This window comes from Giraffa tippelskirchi, chromosome 5 (assembly GCF_054371585.1).
Source record: "Giraffa tippelskirchi isolate mGirTip1 chromosome 5, T2T-mGirTip1v1.2.pri, whole genome shotgun sequence".
Classification (NCBI taxonomy): Eukaryota; Metazoa; Chordata; class Mammalia; order Artiodactyla; family Giraffidae; genus Giraffa; species Giraffa tippelskirchi.
The window spans coordinates 168,522,609-168,546,687 of record NC_137279.1 but is presented as its reverse complement, the minus strand read 5'-3'; the positions used below and the strand labels follow the sequence as shown (position 1 = coordinate 168,546,687).

Genomic DNA, 24,079 nt, shown 5'->3' with positions numbered 1-24,079 from the left:
TTATCCTGGATGAATGTTAATAGGCAGAGTTTTGGAGAAATGAAGAAAGCATCGGGGAACAGCTCTCTAGTCTCACTGTGCATTTGTCTTACGTTGTCCTTGGAAACCAGAATCACCAATATACTAAATTCTTTAGAGGTTCTATATACGTGAAATGCAGTTTCTGGTTTGTTTGCTAATCACACTCTTGTGTGTTTGGCCAGTTACTAATGCTTGCCACCTTTCCTTCTAGGATCAAATTTTTAGATAATTTGCTCGCAATTTCAATTTACCGTATCTAGTTTATATACTTAGAAAATAGCTAGTCTAGAATTCCTTAAGTGTGCACCATCTTAATATAGTTGGATTGGGCACCTTTTGTTTGGTATATAAAGAAACAATTCCCAGAGGGAAAGAAAGATCTTTTATTAGTGTTAATTTATATCATGATATCCATAATTTTATTTGAACCCTCTTTCAGTTCCATTGAGAATCTTGTGTTGAAGTACAAATAATAAAAGTATCATGGACTGAACATTGTTTTGAACTACATATAGCTTGTGTTGTTGTGGCTGTGCATAGCCTTGAAGTGAAGAAGTGGAAGTAATTAGTCCAGAAAAGCCATCCATTTCACCACTTTTTACAGGATGAAGTCAGTTAAAGTTCTCTTGCTGGTTATCTGGAACTTTCTTCCAGAAAAGACTATAAATAGCTAGACCCTTTCAGTCACAGTTTAAATTTAATAAGTGTACATCAAAATATATTTTCTTTAGGCCACAGGCTGAATCCAATCTAAGTGTTTGGTCAGAGCCAGAGGCACTGGTATGTTTTATTTTCTGCAATAGTCCTTTGGCTCGGTACAGTGACAGTTCACAGTTGAATTATACAAAGTCAGTGGGATCTATTTTATTCTTCGGTGTGTTAAAACAGAGAGTTCTGTGGTTTTCTTAAGGGTAAGGATTGAGAAGAAGGTCTTCATTTGTATATTTTTATTTCATCTGTAGATGTGAACAGGAAGTGCTGGTGTTTCACAACAAAGGGAATGCATGCAGTTGGTCAGTCTGAGATAGTCATTCTTCTGCAATGTCTGCCAGATGAAAAGTGTTTGCCAAAGGATATCTTCAACCATTTTGTGCAGCTTTATCGGGATGCTCTGGCAGGTGGGGATAATTTATGAGTTTGTCTGTACCGTTTACAGTTGATAAAAAATTTTGGACTCAGATGCAAAATAATAGTCTTAAATTTGGAAGCCTGGCATTGGACTTTGGAATTATTGGCAAGTTACAACTTGGCATGGTTTGAGGAAGTTATACATTTTAATACTTTATCTAATCTATTGCAGTTGTTATTATTTTACAAAGACTGTAATCAGAGTTGTAAGATAATCCACTGAACACAATGTAAGAATCTTTTCCTTTGATTGGTTTAGGATATAGTATTGTTATCTGATAGAAGGAAGGATAATGATAACTTACTAACTTGTTTAACAATATTCATATAATCATAATGTAGATGTTCATTTAATTTTCAAGTTTCAAAAACCACTAGCATGGATGACTTTATTATGATTTCAAAGTAAATTATAAGTATTATTAACTGTAACAATATGAAAGTAAATGCATAGCTATTAGAAGTTCAAAAGACTAAATATACTAATATAAAGACATACTATTAAAAACTGAGAGAGAGGGAATATATTTAAGTGTATATTAATAGTATAGAAATTTTTAAAAAAACACATGTGCATAATACTTTATGTGCTATGTCTATTTTATTATGAATCCCATATTTAGATAATCAAGGTAGAAGCTTAGTATATTATTTCACTGTGATTTTTTAAAAATAAATGGACACATTATAAGTGTTCTAAGATGATCCTGATTCATTATTTTTCTTCTCTTATGGTACACTGTGTGGAATTGGCAAGTTATATGTTAAATTTCCCTTCAGTGTAAAAACCTTAAACACTCTATCCCTAGCTTAGTGGTTTCTCTGCTATATGTCACTCAAAAGACTGCAGAAGCCCTTATATGAACTGTCTTTATAATTATTTTATGAATTTTTAATTTAAACTACATGTATTAATAATAATGTATATATGTATATATGTGTGTGTATATGTTTCTCTTTTAGTGTATATAAAATTTTTGGTCATACATCACCGCTTATCCTTTCCACAGTGGGGGGGAAAATGGTAGTTTGTGAGAAATGACATTCTGAGAGTTTCAGGATGCCTACTGGTTATTGCAGGGCATGGGAAAGTTATTTCTCCCCATCTCGCCTCCCTTCCTCCATGTCTTATACTTATGTTTTGCAAACAGACACTCAGAACATGAATTTGAATGAAACAGGAATTGTATGTACCAGATTATTTTTTCTGGAGTTAGTCTTCGGTTATTTCCCTCTTCTACTCAAAAACCTTTCTTGGCTTCATGTTACCTTTAGAATAAACTGCGTACTCTGACATTTAGTGCTGTACATATCTGATCCTCTATTTTCAATCTCATTTCCCACTAGTAATCTCCTCATACTATCATTGAAGCCAAACTAAACATTTCTTGGTTTGTTACACATTGAGTTGGCCAACAAATTTGTCTGGGTTTTACAGAAAACTGGCTTAAAACTCAGCATTCAAAAAACTTAAGATCATGGTATCTGGTCCCATCACTTCCTGGCAATTAGATGGGGGAAAAGTGGAAACAGTAACAGATTTTATTTTCTTAGGCTCTAAAATCACTGTGGACAGTGACTGCAGCCACAAAATTAAAAGATGCTTGCTCTTAGGAAAAAAATCTATGACAAACATAGAGTATTAAAAAGCAGAGATATCAGTGTTGGACAAAGGTCTGTATGGTCAAAGCTGTGGTTTTTCCAGTAGTCATGTTCAGATGTGAAAGTTGGACCATAAAGAAGACTGAGCACTGAAGAATTGATGCTTTTGAAGTGTGTTGCTGGAGAAGACTTTCAAGAGTCCCTTGGACAGCAAGGATATCCAACTAGTCAGTCCTAAAGGAAATCAACCCTGAATATTCATTGGAAGGACTGATGCTGAAGCTGAAGCTGCAATACTTTGGTGAAGAGCTGACTCAATGGAAAAGACCCTGATGCTGGGAAAGATTGAGGGCAGGTGGAGAAGGGGGTGACAGAGGATGAGATGGTTGGATGGCACACTGACTCAATGGACATGAGTTTGAACAAACTCTGGGAGATAGTGAAGGACAGGGAAGCCTGGTGTCCTGCAGTTCATGGGGTTGCAAAGAGTCGGATGCAACTTAGCGACTGAACAACAGCAACCAGTAAATCCCATGGACTGAGGAACCTGGCAGGCTACAGTCCTTGGGGTTGCAAAAGAGTCAGACACAACATACTGACTAAACAATAATGATGCTTAGAAGAATTGCTTTTTTATAGGGTATGGATATCTTCAACATTATTAGATGATGTTAAACTGCTTCCCAGAGAGGTTTACCAGTTTATATCTATCTGTGCCCATCTCCAGTGTATAAAAGTTGTCAACACTTGATATTATCAGAGTTTTAATTTTTGCCATACTTGTGGATTTAAAATGATATCTCACTCTGAATTGCATTTCACTGACTATTAATGAGACTGAGCATATTTTCATGTATTTATTGGCCATGTATAGTTTTTTTTCTGTGACAAATACGTCCTGTTTATGTCTTTCACCCCTGTTTCTGTTGCGTTAGCATTTTCTTTGGGATTCCTTTAATTTTTTCAACATAAGTGTTAACTATGACCATTTTCTGACAGAGTTAAATTCAGTATGTATTAGTTTTTTATTATATTTATAATATAAATATAATTTTTATTATATTTATTATAATATATTATATTATATTAAATATATAATATATTTATTATTATATTTATTTATTTTATTTTATTTTATTTTATTTTTTTATTTATTTATTTTATTTTATTTTATTTATTTATTATTTGTTTTTTATTATATTTATTTATTATATTTATTATATTTTCTAAGCCACAAATTTAGTGGCTTAAAGCAACACACATTTATTATCTCAGTTTCCATAGGTTAGGAGTCCAGGCACAGCTTAGGTGAATCTTTATCTCAGGGTGCCTTAAGGTGTTACCTATGCTGGGCTTCTCATTTGGAGCCCAAGGTCCTCAGGTTGTTGGCAGAATTCACTTTTTTACAAATACCCATTTTCTTATTACTACTGGTTGGGAAGTACTCTTGGCTCCTAGAGGCTGCCTGCAGTTCCTTGCCTCATGACTCCATAGATAGTTTACCACATGAGTGTTTCCTTTTCTTCAGGTCAGCAGGAGTGTCTCTGCTTTGAATCTCTGACCTCTAGACCTAGATTTAAAGAGTTTATGTCAGGCCAACTCTGATAATTTCCCTGATGATTAACTCAAAGTTTATTGATTAGTAACCTAATCATGGGAGTGACACCCAATGTATTAATAGGTGTTTTCCCCACAGAAGGGTAGGGAATTAAACAAGGTGTGAACAGGAGGAAGCTGACATTTCTGCCTCAGAGCGTGGTCCTCCCAAACATGACATAGACCTCAGCATACTTTTCTCATTTAATACCTTTTCCATTCTTACATTTGTTGTAATTTGTTTTACCTTTTGTAAAAGAAAAAAAATATTACTTGTATTCAATTATATTCAGTTTTTAATGCCAGTATTAAAAATCAATATTGATTTTCAGTTCAATCAAAATTATTAAATTTACCACTGTATTTTCTTGTTACCTGCTATTTTAGTATCCCGTGTTTCCATTAGGACTTGCTTTTCTTGCCGAAATACATCTTTTAATTAGTTCTCTTGATGAGGGTGTATGGTTGTTAAACTCCCTTAGTCTTTGTATGTCTCAAATGTTTTTATTTTTCCATCATTCTTGAATAATTAGTTGGCTACAGGATTCTAGGTTAACAGATTTTTTTCCCTCCCTTTCTTCCTTCTTTTGTTCATTGCTTCATTTCACCTTCCCTAAGCAAGTACTTTGAAGGTATTGCTTCATTGTCTTCTAGCATTTTCTGCAATCTGAAAGAAAGTGAAAGTGTTAGTCTCTCAGTCTTCTCCTACTCTTTGCGACCGCATGGACGAGAGCCTGCCAGGCTCCTCTGTTACTGGAATTCTCCAGGTGAGAATACTGGAGTTGGGATGCCATTTCCTACTCCAGAGGATCTTCCTGACCCAGAGATGGTACCTGGGTCTACTGCATTGCAGGCAGATTCTTTGCCATCTGAACTACCAAGGGAAGTCCTGCAATCTGGCTGCTTTTTTGAGCGGCATATGTCTTAGTTCCCCTACCAGGGACCAAGCCCTTGGCCTTTACAGTGTAAGGGCAGCATCCTAATCAGTGGACTGCCAAAGAATTCTTTCCTTTTTTAATAAATAGTTATTTGTCTTTCCTCTTTGGCTTTTAGAACTGTCTCTTTCTCTTTGATTTTCTGTAAGTTCACTACTGAAGTTCTCTGAGTTTTTTTAGTTAAGTATATGAGGTATAATTTATATACGGTAACATGTGCCTTTTTAGACATGTATTACTGTATATAAATACACATATATTCAGTTCAGTGAATCTAGACAAACCAATAAAGTCTGGTAACAGCTACCGGTATCAAATATATATTTTCATTATCTTTAAACCCTGCCTCATGTCCCTTTGTATTTAATCCCCTCACTTTACCCTCTGCTCCTGGCAACTAGTGATTTGATTTCTGTCCCTGTAGTTTTGCATTTTTGAGAAGATTGTGTAAATGGAATCTCACTGTTGTGTTTGACTAATTTTTCTTAGTGCAGTGCTTTGGAGATTGGTCTATATGGTTGAATGGATGTTGTTGTTGTTCAGTGGTTCAGTCATGTCCATCTCTTTGCGACTCCATGGACTGCAGCACACCAGGCTTCCCTGTCCTTTACCATCTCCCAGAGCTTGCTCAAACTCATGCCCATTTAGTTGGTGATGCCATGTAACCATCTCGTCCTCTATCATCCCCTTTTCCTCCTGCCTTCAATCTTTCCCATCATCAGGGTCTTTTCTAATGAGTCAGCTCTTCGCATCAGGTGGTGAAAGTATTGGAGCTTCAGCTTCAGCATCAGGCCCTCCAGTGAATATTCAGGATTAATTTCCTTTAGGATTGACTGGTTTGATCTCCTTGCAGTCCAAGGGACTCTCAAGAGTCTTCCAACACCACAGTTCAAAAGCATCAATTCTTCGGCACTCAGCCTTCTTTATGGTCCAACTCACATCCATACATGACTACTGGAAAAACCATAGCTTTGACTATATAGACCTTTGTAGGCAAAGAAATGTCTCTGCTTTTTAATATTCTGTCTAGGTTTGTCATTGCTTTTCTTTCAAGGAGCAGGCGTCTTTTAATTTCATGGCTGTAGTCATCATCCATAGTGATTTTGGAGCCCAAGGAAATAGTATGTCACTGTTTCCCCATCTAGTTAACATTTTTTGAGAACACACTGTGTGCAAGATGCTATTTGGCATTTTACATATATTCTATCATTTATTCACATCAATTCTGAAATTGAGTGTAATCTTCCCTATTGTCACACATGTTGAGGCTCACAGAAATTAGGTAACTTGCCCCCAATCTCGTAATAGTAAATGCTTAAACTAGTGTTCAAACCCATGTCTCTGTGACTTCAAAATCTGTGATTTTTTTTTCCAAAATAACATTTTTCTTCCTTTATATGGGGATTATTCTGTTCTTATAGGTCTGGCCCAGCAGTTTAAATGTGCAGCCAGATTTGGTTAATCCTGGGGCAAAGGTTGTTGTTGTTCAGTCGCTTACTCATGTCTGACTCTGTGACCCCATGGACTGCAGCACGCCAGGCTTCCCTGTCCTTCACCATTTCCTGCAGTTTGCTCAAACTCATGTCCGTTGATTTGATGATGCCATCCAACCATCTCCTCCTCTGTCGCCCTCTTCTCCTTCTGCCCCTAATCTTTCCCAGCTTCAGGGTCTTTTCCAAAGAGGCAGAGGTACTACCCCGAAGGTATTTGGAAGATGACAATGCGCAGGTGAACGTGGCTTTCAGCCATAAAGCTTCTCTGGATTTTGTGGGGCGGTATTCTTCCACTTGTGGTCCCTGCCGTTAATATAGCTTCCACTTCTCTCAAGGACTCTATGTTCCATCACTGAACTGTTCTGCCAATAGACTCTAGTTTCCAAGGAAAGGAAGCATTAACTTCTCTGATGGCGATTTCTCTACTTGCTATTATTTTAGAGGTATCAGAGGAAGTTTGCACATGTCTAGGAATAAATCTTCTGTTACATTATTGAACAGCTCTTGTCAGGAAGTTCTTTTGTAATTCTAAACTGAGGAAACTGTCTCCTTAATGAAGGGTGATTTGTTACTATTTTATTCAAAACATACTTGAATTAGAAAGTGCTTAGTTAAGAGCATTTGCAAGTAAAAGAAAAAAAACCTGATATAGGATTAAATAAGCCCTAGGTTGTTTCTGTTTCATATTTATCTCAACTATTAATAAAATTAGAATAAATCCAGTCTGTGGTTCTACTTTCTCCATAAATTTTCTTCCCTTAAGTGTCTCTTATGTATCTGTACTTAATGTCTTCATTAATTATATTCATGAATTGAATTTATTTACTCAATGGGACTGTAAACTGTGTGAGAGCAGGCACCTAATCTTAATATTTTTTTATGACCTTTGAGGTAATAATTCTGATCCTGAGACCTCTAAAGTAATTCATACAGTAAGTTGTATAATCTAAAGGAAGGTATCAGTATTTTTTGTTGTCTTTTATCCAGACAAACTAGAGTGTGCTAATAATGCAAGGTATTTTATGCTCACCAGAAGCCCTCATCAAATTGGAAAACAAATTTTCATTTAATAAATACCATTTATTTAAAAAACAACTTTATAAATGTGTGTCTTTCATAGTGAAAGGTTGTGAATTAATGTTTGGTAATATCTGGCCTAGTGCTGATAATAATGATTATTAAAAATATGATTGTTTTATTGATACTAATTAATGTACTTTTTTGTTTTAGGGAATGTTGTAGGCAACTTGGGACATTCCTTCTTCAGTCAAAGTTTCCTTGGCAGTAAAGAACATGGTGGATTCTTATATGTGACATCTACCTACCAGTCACTGCAAGACCTAGTACTCCCAACCCCACCTTACTTGTTTGGGATTCTCATTCAGAAATGGGAAACTCCTTGGGCTAAAGTGTTTCCCATCCGACTAATGTTGAGACTTGGAGCTGAATATCGACGTAAGTAAAAAATACCCTCTTCTAAACCATATGACCAAGACCAAGACATAAAAACTAAGCAAAGACTTGAGATATTCAGAGCCCCATGGTGATACAATTAAACAGAAGTAGTCTTTTAAAATAACTAAGCTAAATATGGTCAGTGTCTCTACTTTCTCTTTGCGGCCTCCTCCAAGGATCTTCTGGACCCATGTCTCTTGCATTGCTTTGGCTGTAATGGGATGGACTCAAAATAACAAATGAGGATGTTAGTGATTATTTATTGCCTTGTAAACTTACTGGTTTTATAGGTTAATTTATAGATTTTATACAGGATCATCTTCAGAAAAAATGAATATCAGCTTAACAAGTAACTGTATTTTTTATAGTATCCATATATGGTGAGCATATTTTTTGTCACTTGCTTGGAAAATAGTTATGACAGATTATATTTTATATAATGTAACAGACTGGAAGCTAGTGGTATAGAGATAACTGTCAGCTGGTAAAGTAAGCAGTAAAAGAGCCTCCGTGCCCATGGTTGTAGCAGTGCAACTAAGCTGTGACTGTTTTTAAAGACATTAAGGCCTAAATGCAAGCCTTATTTTAAACTTCATATCAAAGTTGCCCTGGTCTAGGAATCAGACCACTGGAATAGGTTTTTAACTTTGCCACTTACTAGTGCTATTACTTTGAGTGAAGTCATATAAGTTGCTGACTGTCAGTTTCTTTGCCTTTTCTGTTGCATGGTATTGTTAAGAGGATAGTGTTGTGAGTCAGCACAATAAAGTAAGGAAAGGAAAGGATTAAATTTAGAGGAAACAACATTTGTATCTCCCTGGCTTGCACAGGCAGTTGAAACCATAAAGTTGAAACCATAAAGTTAAAGGAGCTAGCTAGGATCACCTGGTATTTGGCTTATCCAAGGAGTGTCCTGATTCAGACATGTATAAGGGTTGCTGCTGCTGCTGCTAAGTGGCTTCAGTCGTGTCCGACTCTGTGCCACCCCATAGACGGCAGCTCACCAGGCTCTGCCATCCCTAGGATTCTCCAGGCAAGAATACTGGAGTGGGTTGCCATTTCCTTCTCCAGTGCATGAAAGGGAAAAGTGAAAGTGAAGTCGCTCAGTCGTGTCCGACTCTTAGTGACCCCATGGACTGTAGCCTACAAGGCTCCTCCGTCCATGGGATTTTCCAGGCAAGAGTACTGGAGTGGGGTGCCGTTGCCTTCTCCTGTATAAGGGTGAACTCTTTTAAAAAAGACTTCCTAACCACAGAGGAAGGAATTCAGTGCTCTAATGAGTAATTAAAATTACATTTTGAGAACTTTCTGAAACTTGATATCTCTTTTACCAAAATTATAAGCTGCCGAACTTAAAGTCTGTTCATTTCTCATTTGCATAGTTTATCCATGCCCACTGTTCAGCGTCAGATTTCGGAAGCCATTGTTCGGAGAGACTGGACATACCATCATGAATCTTCTTGCAGTAAGTTGAGAATTATTATTTTCTTGTTCCTTATTGGGATTTGTATGGGAGAAGGAAGCAGATTTTATTATTTTGTTCATACCTTGCTGCTTCAGGGAAGTGAAGATTTATGCTAAAAGAAAAGAACAGAACACGTATATTCTTTGGAAAGTACTTGGAGCTTTGAAATGAAATAGTACTGGATTCTGGCTTTTGGTTGTACACTTACTAAGTGACCTTGCAGGATTATTGTGAGGAGTAGAGCATACTTAAAGCACCCAGCATTACATCCTGTTTTAATTTTAAGCCTGGCATCCTAGAGATTTCCCCTGTGTCCATGTAGCTTACAGTTTAGCCAAAGATTGATCAGAGATTGTATTCACATACCTCAAGCCAATAAGGCATCTATACTTTCTCGATGTGTGGACTGGGATTCAAATGTTATTCCTTTATTTTCCACTGGACTCTCTCATGTCTCCTTGGCACATGCATAGGTTCTGACCCTGTTGACCAAGGATTAGTTGGCTTGGGCCCACTAAGATCTCTGCTGCACATGTGCACAGACTAAGGTCAGTCCTGGGTATGTATGTGGAGAATTTACGAAATTCCCTGTGGCTGTCTCATTCCCAGAACTCCTTGTTAAATTTCTGGCTAGTCTGCCTGCTTATTACTTGCTCCAAATAGACTAGCAGCCTATGGGTAACAGAGCCACTGGTCTTCTTTCACTAGCCACTGAGATTACCACTTTAACTGAGACACTCCAAATCAAGCAAGATTCTACAAGCAGCAAAGCTTACTGTTTTCACAAACTACCTTGCCTTGGTTGAACTCCTGGGCAAAGTTAGGGGCAGCCCCAGGCAAGAAGATCACAGACTCAACTCTATTCTTCTTACTTGAAGTTCAGTAATTTTCCTGAATGAGCACATCTCAGTGTATTGTGTGCTTTTAGCCTGAGTCAAGGGCACTGACATGGTTGGGTTTTTGTTTTCTTTTTTAAATAAATTTATCTAACTTTATTGCTTTGGGGGGACTTGATTTTTTACTCTGTCATGGAATTGTAGTTATAGTTCCAGTTATCTTTTAAAGAGATTTAAACAGTGAGAAAGATTCTTATAGGTTTACTCATGTAGCTGCCATTTGCAGTGCTTCTCCATTCCTTTGTGTAAATCTGTATTTCCATCTGGTGTCCTTCTATTGAAAGATTTCCTCTAATGTTTCTTATAGTGTGGATTGACTGGTAATGAATTCTTTTAGCATCTGTGTTTCTTACAAAGTCCTTTGTATTTGAAAGAAGGCACTTTTGCCGGATATAAATTCTAGGCTGACAGTTTTATTCTTTGAGAATTTTAAAGATTTACTCTATTGCCTTCTGGTTTGCGTTTTTTTCTGATGAGAAATATGTTTTCCATCTTGCCTTTCTTTGTTCCTCTCTACAGCAATTTGTATGATATCTGGAATGAGAATGTAAGAACATTTTTTTTTTCCACAAATTGAGTAGAAATATTGAGAAACAAGAGCAGATATTGACATCAATAGACAAATACTTTAAACGTACAGCCATTTTTCTAATATACTATATAACTATGCTCAGATACTTTCTGTCCTTCAGCTGTGACAAAGAAACTTTTAAGCTATCACCAGTAGGACATTTAGCTGTTATTTCACTATTTATGATGAGATTCTGCAGATAGTATCTAACTTTTATATGATTTTTTGTAACTCAAAATGCTTTATATTATTTTGCTGCCACAATAGTTCTACAGGTTAGTAGGGATGCATATTATTTACATTTTAAAGATTCAGCAACCTAAGCTTAGAAATTGTATAGCAAATTGTAAAGTCAGGGTTTGCATCTTCCTACTCCATCCTCCTTGCTCTTTCTGCTACATACTCCTTGTATTCTCAATCAGTGCTCTTAGATGCAAACACTTGTGAGAACAAGCTTCTAGATTTAAAGCAAACTTGCTTTGTAGAATTTATTGAATTTAGGCTGGATCAGATCATTACATTTTTCTCAATATTATAGCCAAATAAAGCATTAATTACCGTATGTTGAAAGTAGTGCTATTAAATTTGCTTTAAAATGTATTTATTAGCTTCTCTAAACACTGAACAAAGTAGTGTAAGTATATCAATTCAATCTTGAATTATGTTAAAATTAACTGGCTCAGAGTACAGAAAAAACATTTGTAATGCAACTTAACTATTCAAACTGTAGGGTTGAGAATAAAAGAGTGGAAAATATATGGTGGCCATTATAAGTGGAAGAGGGCTTCCCTAGTGGCTCAGTAGTGAAGAATCCCCTTACCACTGCAAGAGACACAGGTTCAATCCTGGGTCAGGAGGATCCCTTGGAGAAGAAAACGACAACCTACTCCAGTATTCTTGCCTGGGAAATTGCATGGACAGAGGAGCCTAGCGGGTTACAGTCCATGAGGTCTCAAGAGTTGAACATTACTTAGCAACTGAAACAATAACCACAGTGATTTTTAGTGACTTTGGACATTATTCGGAATTACGCTAATCTTCATGGGTTAAGGACACGGTTCTTCACAAGGCTGCCATTACTTCAGATGCTAGCTGTAAGTTCAAGGGTCCTCAGACCTCCTACAGTTGGCACTAACTAGATACAAATGTGGGACATCCAACTAACCCATCAGGTTTGATGATTCACTAGAATGATTCACAGAACTCAGCAAAGTACTGTGCAGTTGACCCTTGAACAAATGGGCTTGAACTGCTCAGATCCACCAATGTGGATTTTTTTTTCCCCAGTAAATTGGTACTACACAGTCCATGGTTACTAGAATCTGCAAATTACAGAACTGCAGTTCAGAGAGCTGAGTGTAATGTTATACATGGATTTTTGACTGTGCAGGGGTTGACGCCCCTAACCCAGGTTGTTCAAGAGCCAACTGTACTTATGATACAGTTTTATTATAACAGTGGAGATATAAATCAGGAGCAGCCAATAGAAGAGACACATAGTGCAGGGTCTGGGAGGGTTCCAAACAAGAAACTTTTGTGTCTTGAGTTTTTATTGGAGTTCCCTTACTATTCCTGATTGATTGAATCATTGGCTATGTGATTGAACTCAGTCTTCAGCCCCACTTCAGCATTCCCTAAAAGTCAGGCTGATATCGTGTACCTCAAAGCCCCAACCTCTCATCATGTGGTTGATGTTTCTGAAATGGCCAGCTACCACCCTGAGTCATCTTGTTAGCCTGAATATCATCAAGTTGACGTAGACTGTCTAATGACGTAGACATAGGGCCCACCAGGAATAACAAGGGCACTCACATCACTCAGGAATTCCAAGGGTTTAGAGGCTATGTCCCAGGAACCAGGGGCAAAGGTCAGCCAAATTCTTTATTATACAGTAAAACTCTACTCAATGCCCATGAATGCCCAAGAGGTCTTTCTATCTGAATTTTGGGAATAGGCATTATTCCCAGACCTGTGTATCAGATAATGCTCCCAATAATCACTTCAGGCATTTCTTTCACTGGCCTCAGGTTTCCTCACACTTATTAGCTAATGAGAGCGCTGCTAAATACTGAATGTGACCTTCTGCAAACCTTTGGAGTCCTGTCTGCAGTTTTCTCCTCTTTGTCCTATCAACTCTTAACTACCTTCATTTTTCTCGTTTTTCAGTTTTCTCTCCTCAGGAAGTCTGCCAGCCTCTGCCTGGGTTCCCCCTTCTTGCATCTGAGCTTGGAAGCTCTCCTGGAGCATAACCTGGGCAGTCACAGAGCTCATCTTGTTTTTTTCCAATCTCTCAAGGATCACTGTCCTTTGTTACCTGAAATTCACTCTCTTGAAAATCATTGTTCCATGTGTTTTGTGCAGTCTTTGGTTGTTGAAGACATGAGGCTAAATCCAGTCTCCTTTCCTCCACCTTGGGCAGAAATGAAAATTTCTAAGTTATATTTTAATGTATAATATCTCTCTATATTCTTCTATTCCAGCCCCCACCCCTTTGTCCCTCCTTGGTAATTTTAGTTTTTAGTCTCATTTTTTTGCAAGATAATTTTTCTTTCAGGTTGTAATCTATTTTGGAATGAAAAGGAGGTGTTTGTCCTGTAATCTAGCAACAGCAGCCTAAGGTTTCTGTGGTCTCTATCATTTCATTTATACAAACATTTGTTGAATTATCTCCTGAAGCATCTCACTGTACATCATCACTTTCTCTCTAGATTATCAGGATCCTGCAGTCTATTGATTTCAAGAAACCTTTTCATTATTTCTCACTCCTGTTGCTTTCCTGTTTTTGTATATTTTGATTCCATAGTTTTATCATCAAATCACTCTTTTACATAATTCTAGTTCCTCTTTCTCTTTTACTGTGTGTTGTGGTAGCCTGGCAAAATGTAAACCCTGCTTAAATCTACCTTTTTCTTTAAAACTTAAAAAAAGTTTTATGATGGTAAAAGCCACCTTTTTTTGAGTACATTTCCAAGAGTTTTCACACATGTAACAGTTACATTACAACTACTCTCACTATTGAAATACAAAACAGTTCTGTCACTCCAGAATATTTGCTGGTGCACTTCTAATGTCTGGTAAGCATTGATCCTTTGTCCCTGTAGTTTTAGTTTTTTAAGACTGTCCTGTAAGGGAAATTATACAGTATGTAGCCTTCTCAGTCTGGCTTCTTTTACTTATCTTAATGCATTTGAGATTAATCTATGTTATATGTATTGTTGGGAAGGAAATAAAATCTTTCTCTTCCACTCATCTCAGGTTCTTTGGGTGAGGTCCTCTAAATAAGACTGGCCAAAGACTGATTAACAAGAGGCATATTTAGCTGTGGCATACTCTGGTAACCTTCAGTATCAATAGATGATTGATTTTTATTGCTGAGTAGCATTGTGTTGTATGTGTGAACTACAGTTTATTCATTCACCTGTTGATGGATATCTGGGTTTCTAGTTTCTTGCAACTGAATACAGCTGCTATAAATGTAAACATTCACATATTAAATTCTATGTGAATGTTTAGTTTTCATTTATCTAGGAGTGGGAGAGTTGAGCCATAGTGTATGTTTAACATTATGAAAGTGAAAAGTGAAAGTGAAAGTCGGCCAGTCGTGTCCAACTCTTTGCGACCCCATGGACTATACAGTCCATGGAATTTTCCAGGCCAGAATACTGGAGTGGGTAGCCTTTCCCTTCTCCAGGGGATCTTCCCAACCTAGGGATTGAACCCAGGTCTCCCGCATTGCAGGCAGATTCTTTACCAGCTGAGCCACAAAAGAAGCCCAAGAATACAGGAGTGGGTAGCCTATCCCTTCTCCAGGGTTCTTCCCGACCAAGGTATCGAACTGGGGTCTCCTGCATTTCAGGCAGATTCTTTACCAACTGAGCTATCAGGGTTTAACATTATAAGGAACTGTAAAATTGTTTTCCAAAATGCCTGCAATGTTTTACATTCATCAGGTACAAGAGTCTTTTTTTTGGGCCAACACTTGTTGTTCCTCCTTTAGTTTTTAATTTTTGCCATTCTAATAGAAATCTAATGGTTTTAATTTTTGTGAATTTAAGTTTTATATTTCCAGTGATGAGTGATGTAGAGCATCTTTTTATTTGCTTATGTTGTCCTCTTTATGTCTTTAATGAATGTTCAGATTTTTGCCCATTTAAAAGATATGGTTTTTGTTTCCTTATTGTTGAATTTTGAGAGTATTTCATGTATTCTGAATGTAAGTCTTTTGGTAGATTTGTATCGTTTTAAAATATTTTCTCTCAGTCTGTAAATCATCTTTTCATTTTTTAAAATAATGTCGTTAATAGAACCAAAGTTTTAATTTTGTTGAAGTCCCGTTTGTTAATTTTTTATGGGGCATTCTGTTTATATCATATCTAAGAACTTATTGACTAAAATTTAAATCACAAACATTTTCCCCTACGCTTTCTTCAAAAGTTTATGGTTTTATGTTTTACATATAGGATTGTGATCCATTTTTAGTTAAGTTTTGTTTATGAGGCATTACTTGAAGTTCTTTTTTTCCCCATTTGCATGTCCAGTCATTTCAGTATCACTTGTCATTTAATTACCTTAGCACTTTGCAGTCAGTTCAGTCGCACAGTCATGTCCAACTCTTTGCAACCCCATGAACTGCAGCACGCCAGGCTTCCCTACCCATCACCAACTCCCGGAGCTTGCTCAAACTCATGTCCATCGAGTCAGTGATACCATCCAACCATCTCATCCTCTGTTGCCCCTTCTCCCGCCTTCAATCTTTCCTAGCATCAGAGTCTTTCCCAATGAGTCAATTCTTCATATCAGATGGCCAAAGTATTAGAGTTTTAGCTTCAGCATCAGTCCTTCCAATGAATATTCAGGACTGATTTCCTTTAGGATGGACTGGTTGGATCTCCTTGCAGTCCAAGGGACTCTCAAGAGCCTTCTCCAACACCACAGTTCAAAAGCATCAATTCTTCAGTGCTCAGCTTTCTTTATGGTCCAACTCTCACATCTATAATGACTACTGGAAAAGCCGTAGCTTTGACTCGATGGACATTTGTCGGCAAAGTAATGTCTCTGCTTTTTAATATGCTATCTAGGTTGGTCATAGGTTTTCTTCCAAGGAGCAAGCGTCTTTTAACTTCATGGCTGCAGTCACCATCTGCAGTGATTTTGGAGCCCCCCAAAATAGTCTGTCACTGTTTCCATTGTTTCCCCATCTATTTGCCATGAAGTGATGGGACCAGATGCCGTGATCTTAGTTTTCTGAATGTTGAGCTTTAAGCCAACTTTTTGACTCTCCTCTTTCACTTTCATCAAGAGGCTTTTAGTTCTTCTTTGCTTTCTGCCGTAAGGGTGGCATTATCTGCATATCTGAGGTTATTGATATTTCCCCCAGCAATCTTGATTCCAGCTTGTGCTTCATCCAGTCCAGCATTTCCCCGATGTGCTATGCATATAAGTTAAATAAGCAGGGTGACAATATACAGCCTTGATGTACTCCTTTCCCAATTTGGAATCAGTCTGTTGTTCCACATCCAGTTCTAACTGTTGCTTCCTGACCTGTATACAGATTTCTCAGGAGGCAAGTCTGGTGGTCTGGTATTCCCATCTCTTTAAGAATTTTCCGTAGTTTGTTGTGATCCACACAGTCAAGGCTTTGGCGTAATCAATAAAGCAGAAGTAGATGTTTCTCTGGAACTCTCTTGCTTTTTCGATGATCCATCGGATGTTGGCAATTTGATCTCTGGTTCCTCTGCCTTTTCTAAATCGAGCTTGAACATCTGTAAGTTCACAGTTCACATACTGTTGAAGCCTGTCTTGGAGAATTTTGAGCGTTACTTTGCTAGCGTGTGAGATGAGTGCAATTGTGCAGTGAGCATTCTTTGACATTTCCCTTCTTTAGGATTGGAATGAAAACTGGCCTTTCCAGTCCTGTGGCCACTGCTGAGTTTTCCAAATTTACTGGCATATTGAGTGCAGCACTTTCACAGCATCATCTTTTAGGATTTGAAATAGCTCAGCTGGAATTCCATCACCTCCACTAGCTTTGTTCGTAGTGATGCTTCCTAAGGTCCACTTGACTTCACATTCCAGGATGTCTGGCTCTAGGTGAGTGATCACACCATCATGGTTATCTGGGTTGTGAAGATCTTTTTTCTATAATTCTTCTGTGTATTTTTGCCACCTCTTCTTAATATCTTCTGCTTCTGTTAGGTTCATACTGTTTCTGTCCTTTATTGTGCCCATCTTTGCATGAAATGTTCCCCTGGTATCTCTGATTTTCTTGAAGAAATCTCTTGTCTTTCCCATTCTATTGTTTTCCTCTATATATATATTTTTTTTTTTGCTTTGATCACTGAGGAAGGCTTTCTTATCTCTCCTTGCGTTTCTTTGGAACTCTGCATTCAGATCGGTATATCTTTCCTTTTCTCTTTTGCCTTTAGCTTCTCTTCTTTTCTCAGCTATTTGTAAGGGCTCCTCAGACAACCATTTTGCCTTTTTGCATTTCTTTTTCTTGGGGCTAGTCTTGATCACTGCCTCTTGTACAATGTCATGAACCTCCATCCATAGTTCTTCAGGTACTCTGTCTATCAGATCTTATCCCTTGAATCTATTTGTCACTTCCATTGTAAGGGATTTGATTTAGGTTATACCTGAAAAGTCAATTGATTTTACCAGTGCAGATCTGATTCTTCCTTCATTCTTAACTTCCATCCAAATTAAATATGAGTGAAGACAGAAAGAGCAGCATACCTATGGGTCTCATTTTAGATTCATGACCAGTACCATTAAGGAAGCTCTTGAACCTACCCAGCAATCCTTCCTGGTCCGTAATACATTCCTTACTCCCCTATATGACTTTTTGTGTGTGATTTCTTCTCAAATTTCCTGTGCTGCCTCTCCTTTCCTCAGTTTCAGCTGATGACATAACCCCAATTTCCCTGAATGAATAGAAGCAATCAGAAGACCGTTTTCACATAGTTCCATCCAACAACTTACTAGCATCTACATATTTTCTGCTCTTTCCAGGACACCATTCTTTCTCAGTTCTTTTCCTGCAGTCTTCTGACTTGCCACCTTCCCCTTCCCATCATATTCTGTATCAGTTGGTAGCAGTTCCTGTCTTCTACTTGCCCAAGCCATAAAGTTCAGAATCATCTTTAACTCTTTTTTTTTCCCCCACATTCCACATCCAACCTAAGGGCAGATATTGTCTGTTTTCCCTTTAAATATATCTAGAATCTGATAACTTCTGACTACCTTTCGAACTGTTAAAATCTTGGTTGAAGTTATCACTGTCTCTTGCCTGATTATTTTTATTGTGTTTATCTGATCTCCTTTCTTCTATTCTTGCTCCTTTTCCATCTGTTCTTTACAGAGGAGAAAGTTAGAGAGATCCATTATAGTAGGTCGAAAGCCTTCTCAAAATAAAGGTCAAGGTCCTTGTGACCTACAGGACTCTGTGAAGTCTAGCTGTGTGCTGTCACTCTGACCTCAGCTCCTGCCACTTCTTGCTCACTTTGCTTCAGCCACACTGGATGTGTATGTGTGTGTTTTAGTGTATAAATGTTCACTGAGTCCCCAGCATGTTGCAGGCATTTGGGATGTAACAAGCACAAAACAAGTGATCATCTCTGCTGTCTTGGAGCTTACCTCATAGGGAGGAGACAGTTAACAAATAAATACAGAAAATGTTAGGTGCTGATAAGGCAGGATAAACATTTAAATATTTTATATAAAGGTATATGAAACTTCTTAATCTGCTTCCTTATGAGAGTTTACAGACAAACTGGAGAGTTAGAATACACATAGTGGGGCTTTCATCATGCATTTTCTTATTATTTAAATGAATGAATTTATTTTTTAATTCAAAATTTTTTAATTTTAGCATTCTTTTCCTTTGTGCTAATTTTATTACTATTAATCAGATCCTGCCGTTGATGAATTCTTTATTCCACTTCAATCTGCTTTTGCCCAGGACTTTAGAAATTACCAGTATACATTGCCAGTAGTTCAAGGTTTGGTGGTTGATATGGAAGTTCGGAAAACTAGCATCAAAATTCCCAGCAACAGATACAATGAGGTAAGATTTACTGTGATTTTTCTCATAATTGAATATCATAAATGAAGATGAAAAATACATGATTGCATGTAAATTTTTAATTTATTGACAGTGAAATCAGTTCATAATATTATATGAATTAGATAAGTGATAGAGAATTTCATAACAGAAAGGAAGATGTTAAATTTGTCTTAGTTTTTGGTTGCTTCATTTGTTGTTTTTTGACCTTTTGGTGCTGATGATCAGTAGCAGATTTGCATTTTGATTGAGGTATAAAATTAACTTTTATAATATTAGTGGTGGGATCTTTTGATATTTCCCTCTTTTGGTAAGTATATATTATTAACTACCCTTAATGTTTAAGCATAGCTCACCTGTGTAGGTCCCAAAATGATTTTTAAATAAAATTTTGAAAGCAAATGATTGCATCTTGAATTAAGCTGTATTTTGTAACTAAAATGAAATTGTGCATACTACATATATATTAACAGAATTATGTAAGCATTGGTTTTGTCTATTTGCCAAGTAAAGTATTACTTGAATTTTAAAATTTCTTAAATTCTGAAGTGTAGAATAGTAATCAGTCCAGTTCAGTCACTCAGTCATGTCCGACTCTTTGCGACCCCAGGAACTGCAGCACGCCAGGCCTCCCTGTCCATCACCAACTCCCGGAGTCCACCCAAACCTATGTCCATTGAGTCGGTGATGCCATCCAACCATCTCATCCTCTGTCGTCCCCTTCTCCTCCTGCCCTCAATCTTTCCCAGCATCAGGGTCTTTTCCAATGAGTCAGCTCTTCACATCAGGTGGCCAAAGTACTGGAGTTTCAGCTTCAACATTAGTCTTTCCAATGAACACCCAGGACTGATCTCCTTTAGGATGGACTGGTTGGATCTTCTGGCAGTCCAAGGGACTCTCAAGAGTCTTCTCCAACACCACAGTTCAAAAGCATCAATTCTTCGGCACTCAGCTTTCTTTATAGACCAACTCTCACATCCATACATGACTACTGGAAAAACCATAGCCTTGACTAGACGGACTTTTGTTGACAAAGTAATTGTCTCTGCTTTTTAATATGCTATCTAGGTTGGTCATAACTTTCCTTCCAAGGAGTAAGTGTCTTTTAATTTCATTGCTGCAATCACCATCTGCAGTGATTTTGGAGCCCAGAAAAATAAAGTCAGCCACTGTTTCCACTGTTTCCCCATCTATTTGCCATGAAGTGATGGGACCGGATGCCATGATCTTAGCTTTTTGAATGTTGGGTTTTAAGCCAACTTTTTCACTCTCCTCTTTCACTTTCATCAAGAGGCTCTTTAGTTCTTCTTTGCTTTCTGCCATATGGGTGGCATCATCTGCATATCTGAGGTTATTGATATTTCTCCCAGCAATCTTGATTCCAGCTTGTGCTTCCTCTAGCCCAGCGTTTCTCATGATGTACTCTGCATATAAGTTAAATAAGCAGGGTGACAATATACAGCCTTGACGTACTCCTTTACCTATTTGGAACCAGCCTGTTGTTTCATGTCCAGTTCTAACTGTTACTTCCTGACCTGCATATAGGTTTCTCAAGAGACAGCTCAGGTGGTCCGGTATTCCCATCTCTTTCAATAGTAATCACTGTGATTTAAAAGAGGAATTTTAAAACTTAGTTTGATATGTTAAAATTTGTTGTTTCATTAGGCAGGGTAGTAACTCCCCAATTACTTCTTATACTATTTTTTGGTATGAAATAATTTCTTCCTTCCTTCTCTTACTTTCCCTTCTTCCTTTCTTTTTTCCTTTCCCATTCTGCCATTTATTCACTTAGTCATTTGTACATTCAGTAAACATTATTTTTGTACTTGATATACACTTAAAATCACAGAAATGTCTTACTGGACTTATAAGCTCAGGGCTCAGTATTATTGTGTGGGAAAGACATATTTGAAGAAAACATTTACCCCATGCTTTCTATCTGATGGCTTTTTTCAGGACATTAGAAAATAGTTAGAAAGAGTGCTTAATTTTTTCTGGGTACAATTAGCTGTTGGATAGTCCTACCTTGAAACTATACTAAACTAGGTAGAGTCAAATTTTTAAAGAGAACTACTTTTATGTAATTTGTACCCTAAATAGTTTTTTAAACTATGCTTTGAAAGCTTGTTTTGTTTCTCACTGAAGTGGTATTATCTATTTTGTAGATATCTGTTAAATATAATCTGTGATATGAAGTACAAAGATGAATTAGACATTATGAATGCTTCTGGGAGTTTATCATCCAGAAATGACATGATAACACACATTGCTATCCCTGATGTTTGCACAATGATGCTTTGTGTTTAGTAACTGGAACTATTTATACAAGTATATCTGTAAAAGCCATGTTGTTGTTGTTTAGTTGCTCAGTGGTGTCCGATTCTTTGCAACCTCATGGACTGTAGCCCGCCAGGCTCCTCTGTCCATGGGATTTCCCAGGCAGGGATACTAAAGTGGGTTGCCATTTCCTTCTCTAGCGCATCGTCCCGACCCAGGGATTGAACCTGTATCTCCTGCGTTGACAGGATTCTTGACCACTGAGACAACCAAGAAGCCTGTAAAAGCTATGAGGCCCCCATAATTATTTCAGTACTTGACTAAGGACGTTCATGACAACTTCCATTCATATTATCTGTCTTTATCTGAATTCCGCCTCCTAAGTTTATGGTTGTGCAGTTTCAAAAATTTTTGTTCAAAAGCAGTAACTGTATTTCTTGTAATTTATTATATCTAATTTTCAGTAAAGTTTACCAATAATATATCACTTATTTTCCTTACTTGATTTAGCAGACTCACTTCTCTTCTAATTCAATTTTTGCTTTATTTAACTCAGTGTAATTTTATTTCTTATGATCTTGGACAGTTGTATCTATTAGTTGGAAAAGTAATTTTATACACAATATTTCATTGTATGTTGTTGTTGTTTAGCCGCTAAGTTGTATCTGACTCTTTGGCGACCCCGTGGACTGTGGCCTGCCAGGCTCCTGTGTCCATGAGCTTTCCCAGGCAAGAACACTGGAGTGGGTTGCCATTTCCTTCTCCAGGGAATCTTCCTGACCCAGGGATCAAATCTGCATCTCTTGCTTGGCAGGCGGATTCTTTACCACTGAGCCACCTGAGAAGCCCATTATTTCATTTAATCACCACTATATTCCAGTTTTCCTTTCATTCATTTTTCTTTATTTGTACCTTTAGCTTTTCTTATCTTTTCCTGAAATATGGTTTCTTTTGCTTATAGCCTTTGTACAAGCTATTCTCTTATTATTGCACACTTCCTCTACTCTTCATTTGCATAACTCATACTCATTTTTCAGGTTTCAGTTTAAGTGGCATTTTCTTAGTGGCATTTGTAATTCCTTATTCAGTGTCTTCTTTCTCCACTTGACTTTTAGTTATATGAGGGACCACGTCTGTCTTGTTTACCACTGTATCATTAGTAGTCTATCTAGTATAGAGTAACTATACAAGAAATATATATTAAATGAAAACATGAAGCAGAAATAAAATATAAATAATATTAAATATGGAAACATTAAACATATAAAATATAAAATAACTAGAAGATAAAGTAATATGAAAATAATTGCTGACACATATCGGAAGTTAATGAAGATACAAAGAATGCAGAGTTCTGATAAATGAAACAGTCAGGAATTTGCTTTATTTCTAATTGAGCCTGGATTCCTAAAATCCAGAGCATCACATTTCATGTAGACGTTTGTAAATGTTCATGTAAATATAAATTTAAATGAAGATTTGAAATGGACAGGGAGGGATGTGTAGACACTGTCAAGTGAAAGGTAGAAATTAAGTGAAGAAGGAGATAGATATCAGACTAAACAAAACACAGGGAAGCACCGGGAATGGGCTTGTATGGTAGGCAGCGTGGGAGATAACAACCTGCCTAATGAAGGCTAAAGCAGGGTGGGAAAAAATGTTGTACGTAGAGACTGCTGGATATTTAAGGGCTTTCAAAAACCAGGCAAAGGAGTCTAGATTCTTGTTGTTTAGTTGCTAAGTCATGTCCAACTTTTTGCGACCCCCATATCCTGCAGCATGCCAGGCTTCCTGTCCTTCACTGTCTCCTGGAGTTTGCTCGGACTCATGTCCATTGAGTCAGTGATGCCATCCAACCATCACCCTTTTTTCCTTCAGCCCTCAGTCTTTCCCAGCATCAGGGTCTTTTCCAGTGAGTCAGCCCTTCACATCAGGTGGCCAAAATATTGGAGCTTCAGCTTCAGCATCAATGAATGAATATTCAAGGGTTGATTTCCTTTAGGATTGACTGGTTTGATCTCCTTGCAGTCTAAGGAACTCTCAGGAGTCTTTTCCAGCACCATTATTTGAAAGCATCAATCCTTTGGCGCTCGGCCTGCTTTATGGTCCAGCTCTCACATCCATACATGACTACTGGAAAAACCATAGCTTTTACTGTATGGGACTTTGTCAGCAAAATGATGTCTCTGCTTTTTAATACACTGTCTAGGTTTGTCATAGCTTTTCTTCCAAGGGGCAAGTGTCTTTTAATTTCTTGGCTGCAGTCACCATCTGTGGTGATCTTGGAGCCCAGGAAAATAAAATCTGTCACTATTTCCACTTTTTCCCCTTCTATTCGCCATGAAGTAATGGGACTGGATACCATGATCTTAGTTTTTTGAATGTTAAGTTTTAAGCCAGCTTTTTCACTCTCCTCTTTCACTCTCAAGAAGGCTCTTTAGTTCCTTTTCACTTTCTGCCATTAAAGTAGTATCATCTGCATATGTAAGATTGTTGATATTTCTCCCAGCAGTCTTGATTCCAGCTTGTGAGTCATCCATCCCGGCATTTCGCATGTTGTACTCTGCATAGAAGTTAA

At 37.5% G+C, this 24,079-nt stretch overlaps 1 protein-coding gene across 7 annotated transcripts in view; it reads left to right on the top strand.

Annotated features, from left to right (window-relative positions):
• Positions 1-24,079, top strand: part of ZFYVE9 (zinc finger FYVE-type containing 9) — a 168,263-nt gene that overhangs the window by 113,375 nt on the left and 30,809 nt on the right. For all 7 annotated transcript variants that reach the window (XM_081485364.1, XM_081485362.1, XM_081485360.1 and 4 more), the window contains 4 exons: positions 984-1,139; positions 8,006-8,230; positions 9,613-9,695; positions 19,123-19,227. In XM_081485364.1, coding sequence (XP_081341490.1) covers positions 984-1,139; positions 8,006-8,230; positions 9,613-9,695; positions 19,123-19,227 — 569 coding nt within the window. The remainder of the gene's footprint in view (positions 1-983; positions 1,140-8,005; positions 8,231-9,612; positions 9,696-19,122; positions 19,228-24,079) is intronic.